The following is a 5,052-nucleotide window of genomic DNA, read 5'->3' on the forward strand; positions in this document are numbered from 1 at the left end:
TTTTATTTGCACAAACGTATACGCAACTATTGTAGATTTTAAAACACACTCACCTTGAGAATTAAAACTACCAGGATTGCAATCCAAATATCTTTTGGAGAAATGTACTAAGACTCTCTCTCTTTCTTGAGTCTCTCCCGTCAGACAAAATTGAGCGAGAAATTTTCTGAGAGCCATGTCCAATGTGTCTCGTTCAAAGTTGAAATAACGCAGATATTCTTCTGCCACAGCTTTGCTAAAGTCGTTGCTACAAACACAATGCATGACATATTTAAAAAAATTCTCCTAAAAATTTTTTAAACAATTCAATCATACAGAATGTTAAATTTTTATTTTAAGAGAAAGATAGGAAATTCTAGAAAGTCGTAAAGGATATAATCAAAAAGACGGCTTACTTTTTGCTTAGATGTCTAGAGACATCAGATTTCTTAAAACCATCTAAGGAATAGAGACGTTTGGCCAGTCGAATTGCAGAGGGCAAATCCACCGCTTTCGGACTATAATGGAAACTGTGCAAGCTTTCGATATCGCTTTCTTCATCTGCTGACTGCGGCGGTGACGTGCCACTTCCATGTCCTTTCTGTTCATCACATATTCCAGCGATCAAGGCCTCCCTCTCGTCTTCACTCTCTTTTAATTCCTAAATTCGATAATGAGCAAATAAATAACATCATAATTATTATATAATAGTAATATATAAATTAGAAATCAATTTTTATTTAAAATCAATTTATGATTAATAAAAATATTAAACGCAACTTAATAAAAAACATTAATTTATTTTGATATTTCTCAATCTGTTCACGTAGAACAGAAATAATTTCAAAAAAATCCATCTTCTAAGTATTATAAAATTTGATATATATACATCTGTTATAGAATAAAGGATTTATAGAATAAAAATACTCTAGCTGAGCACAAAATATTTAATGAAGAAATTAATCCTGTTAAAGTTAGAAGTAAATATATATGTAAATGTGTATGGTGCTTCTTGACAAAATATAATAGTATTATTGTACTGTTTGTAGTTGTATCATGTCATAAAATTTGCATTGTTCTAACAAGATTAATAATGATAATAACTCAATTTGAATAATTTTAAATAAAATTCGATAAGATTCCTTAATATTACCTGATAACCTACACATTCGGGTGTTACAGATCCCGCAATAACTCCTGGAATCCCAGGTTGATTTCTCTGCAAATTTTGGGATGCAGCAAGCGGCATTAGTTCCCCAATGGGATTTCCTCTTCTCCTCGCCTGTCTGGGACTGGTATTTCTTGGAATCTCCTTATCAGGCCCTTTTACTTGAATTACTATTCTATGGTCTCCAGCATCCTGAGGATTAGCTTTCAGTCTTCTTTGCGGTGGTTCGCTCGCCAAAATGGTGGAATCACTATCACTGGGATCGCTTACCATCATAATATCCCTCGCGCTAAGAATATCCATCGTCTCTTCATCATTGTAGTCTGGACTGGACATGTTGCTGATGGCCTCCGACTGGCTGAAATCGCCGTTAGCAGGGAGATGACCTCCCGGGGTGCTGGAAACCCCGGGAACAGTTTGGGCCGGAGGGAACCTACGGGAACCAGAGTTGGAGGACATAACGGAGGACGAGACGGAGGTAGGGGAGGCAGGGGACAGAGAACGCTGAGGGCTCGTCGAAGAGGATGATGAGGACGAAGACGAAGATGAGGAACCGCCGTTTTGGCAACAGGAAACGGCCGGTGAGCTAACAGGCGCGTTGTAAGTCCAGACAATTCGCTCGTTTGGCATTAGGCCTTCTGGCCGCGGATCCAATAGTGTATTCAGACTTGAAGTGACATCGTCATCGATGTCGATATCCACGGCACTCATTGAGGGATCTTTTTGAAACTGCAGATGGTCCTCCGATCGCGAAGTACGTACAAAACCAAAGCTTGAAGGAGTGTTCTTGCCTGGATCAACTTGGACAAGGGCTCCCGAAGTGCTTTGCACTCCGTCGCGTCTAGCAGCGCCTACGGGTGATGTACTGGCCGAGCTGGAAGCTTTGTAGACGTTTCCTCGATGGTGATGATGCTGATGTGCCAGTTGGGTCTCATTGGGACTGCTGGGTACCGAGTTGTGATGATGATGATGATGATGATGATGATGATGATGATGATTATGGTTATGATGGGCACTAGTGGTAGTGATAGTGGTAGTGGTATGCTGATGATTGGGATTGTACCTAAGGGAATCCACCTTTCGCTGCTGATGCTGCTTAGGCAGTAAATTACTGCTCTGTTGCGTTCGAGAGAGATTTAGCATCAGGTCGCCGGTCATCATGTACGCTTCAAATCTAATACAAATAAATAATAAATTTTATTACTAATTTTATTTCAAGAAATTATTAATAAAAATATATTAATAAAAATATTTTTTACATCATTAATGATGTATGTAATTCATCTCATTCTCATTTAAGATTTATAGATGAGTAGAGAAAGAGAGAGAGAAAGAGAGAGAGAGAGAGAGAAGGGAAAAGAAAAAATACATGATTTAAAAAGGAAAATTAAATCAAATATTTTCTTTTTCTATGCTATTAAACTTCTATATTCTTTTTTTTTCATATCTTTATTGCTGTCTTTCTCAATAATTCGCATTTTTCAAATAAAAGTTAAATAAAATATAGTGCGCATAATCAATTCTAACTGATAAAAATCGAAATCGAGAGTGACTATATTCAAATGAATGTCAAGAATATGATGAATGATTATATTGCAATTTATACCGGGGTGTATTTTTCTGTCGTGAAAATTTCTCGGCGGATAAGGGCTCCCATTGAGTTCGTTCCTCTTCTTTAAAATGGTCCACAGGTGGCAATAGTGCCTCTAATTCCGATGAAAGAGACGCATCGCTGCACGAGCCGTTGCTCCTTGTTGTTGTTGCAGGCGTCGGTGTTAACGTTGGCGAGTTTGCAGACATTTCTGGTGTGATCGGCGTCTTCTTGAGTTCCTTTTTCTCTACATTGTCGGAAGCGATGTTCTTGGGATTGTTTGTCAAAACATCTTTTGAAGATTCTATGCCCTCATCTTTCATAGGTTGTCCGGGAGAAAGAAGGCGACGAACATGAGCCTTTACCGCAGGATCTGCATAATTTTTTCTTTTTAACATTTTATAAATATTTCTACACATTTTGTATACATTATTTTATTGTCATTATACATAAAATATTACGTTGAATAATTTGTTATTAAATCACATTTATTTATAATGTTTTTTAATATCAAATTATTTTCAATCAAAATTTCGATGAAATTATGTTTATAAGTGAAACTTAAAACAAAAATTATATTAGGATCTATTTAAAATTAATTGAAGAATATCGATTAAAATGTCAGAAATCAGAAATATTTCTTTAATAAAAATATAAAAGATTGTCTGACAACAAATTATTTGTTATCAGAAAAAATTAAAATTAGCAGAGTTTAATAAATTTATCTATTCATAATTAAAACTAATAAAGATAATAATAACAATAATAAAAATGATCTAACAATATTGTAAACAAAAAACAAAAAAGTGTCCCTTGAGAGATCAATGTAACCGTCTAATAGAAAATTATTTGTCGCTCTCATGCATCGTTTAAAAGTCGCTCGTGCGGATAATCACGCGTCCTTGATCATCGGCCATCCCCTTCTATAAGGGGTAAGTGCGTAACTTTTTCTGTTCATCGCGTTAACCGCGATGATTATTACATTAATTCTATTATTATTGTAGTTCAGGTTCAAGAGAACATATATAGACAATGATCTATCATTAGATCGCATACGATCACAGGAGTTCAATAACCTTATGAATGCATAATCAATTTGTATTTATAGTATAGACAATGTTTGAATAATATACATATATAAAAAAATCATAAATTTCATATAAAAAATTAATATATGTAAGCTTGTAAATTTTTTTATATATTAATCATAAATTATTAAGAAATTTCACTTACCCCTTCGCAGTTTCAGAGTAACGGGATCTGAAGACAGTCGTAGACATTTTAGTACTAAAACAAATAAAAAATAAAACAAATTAACTTTAAATTAAAACTAACTTTAAAATCAAAACTTGTATTTTTTTTATTCTTTCATTCCAGCTTCTCTCTCATTCTTAAATAAATTATTTTCCTATATATATTTCTTATTTCTCCAATAAATAAATAAATAAATAAATAAATAAATAAATAATAATGTCGTTTCCATAATTGTCTAAAATGTAGCATTATTCTCTGTGAAATATACAAAAATTTATATAATTTAAAATGAATATCTATAAAAAAATTAATATGTAAGATAAAAATAATTCGGAATATATACAATTTAATAATTTTTTAAATTATTAAATTTTTTAAATTATTGTTATTATATAATCAAAAATAAATTATCTTACAGATTCTGTTTTCTGAAGTATTATCAAGTTCGATTTCAATAGTCATGTTCAATTAATAGAATCGAAACTTGAATTAATCCATTGCAGTTTATATTAAATTACGTTTTATATGTTGAATCATATTGCCTTCAGTGACATTTAATTTATGATAAATAACAAAATACAAATATAAAAAGAAAATCAATTTCCAAAAGCGTGAAAAATCGCAATTATTTTGTTTTTACCATTTATGTTTTAATGAAATATTTTTTAAACTGTACAGTATATATAAATTAAACATAATTTAGTATAAAATTATTATCTCCCTATACTTGAACTTGCAACTACGGGAAAACGACGATAAATCTGTAAGATAATTTATTTTTGATTATATAATGACGATAATTTAAAAAATTATATTAAATTGTATACTCCGAATCAACAATTAAATTCAATTTTGACAAATTTCCATAATTTAAAAATCAAGAAGTAGACTTAATAAATGTAATATTTTTACCTTCTTTCGTACTGAATCGATTAACATCAACTTCGTTCACCCTGAGTATGACATCACCAGCTTCGACCTAAAAAAAATCAAGCAAAAATCTCTCTATAAAAAGAAAACATTATATATGAACATTATATATAATATATACATATATATA

At 31.9% G+C, this 5,052-nt stretch overlaps 1 protein-coding gene across 5 annotated transcripts in view; it reads right to left on the reverse strand.

The window, feature by feature from the left end:
* The window catches only part of LOC108688344 (PH and SEC7 domain-containing protein 1), a 21,883-nt gene that overhangs the window by 8,849 nt on the left and 7,982 nt on the right, over positions 1-5,052 (reverse strand). For 4 of the 5 annotated variants that reach the window (XM_018194574.1, XM_018194571.1, XM_018194573.1 and 1 more), the window contains exons 2-7: positions 4,905-4,971; positions 3,972-4,025; positions 2,754-3,111; positions 1,133-2,321; positions 396-640; positions 54-247 (exon numbers count right to left, since the gene is read on the reverse strand). In XM_018194574.1, the coding sequence (XP_018050063.1) occupies positions 54-247; positions 396-640; positions 1,133-2,321; positions 2,754-3,111; positions 3,972-4,025; positions 4,905-4,971 (2,107 nt within the window). The remainder of the gene's footprint in view (positions 1-53; positions 248-395; positions 641-1,132; positions 2,322-2,753; positions 3,112-3,971; positions 4,026-4,904; positions 4,972-5,052) is intronic. The other variant, XM_018194572.1, reaches the window with a different exon arrangement.

This window comes from Atta colombica, unplaced genomic scaffold (genome assembly GCF_001594045.1).
Source record: "Atta colombica isolate Treedump-2 unplaced genomic scaffold, Acol1.0 scaffold228, whole genome shotgun sequence".
Lineage (NCBI taxonomy): Eukaryota > Metazoa > Arthropoda > Insecta > Hymenoptera > Formicidae > Atta > Atta colombica.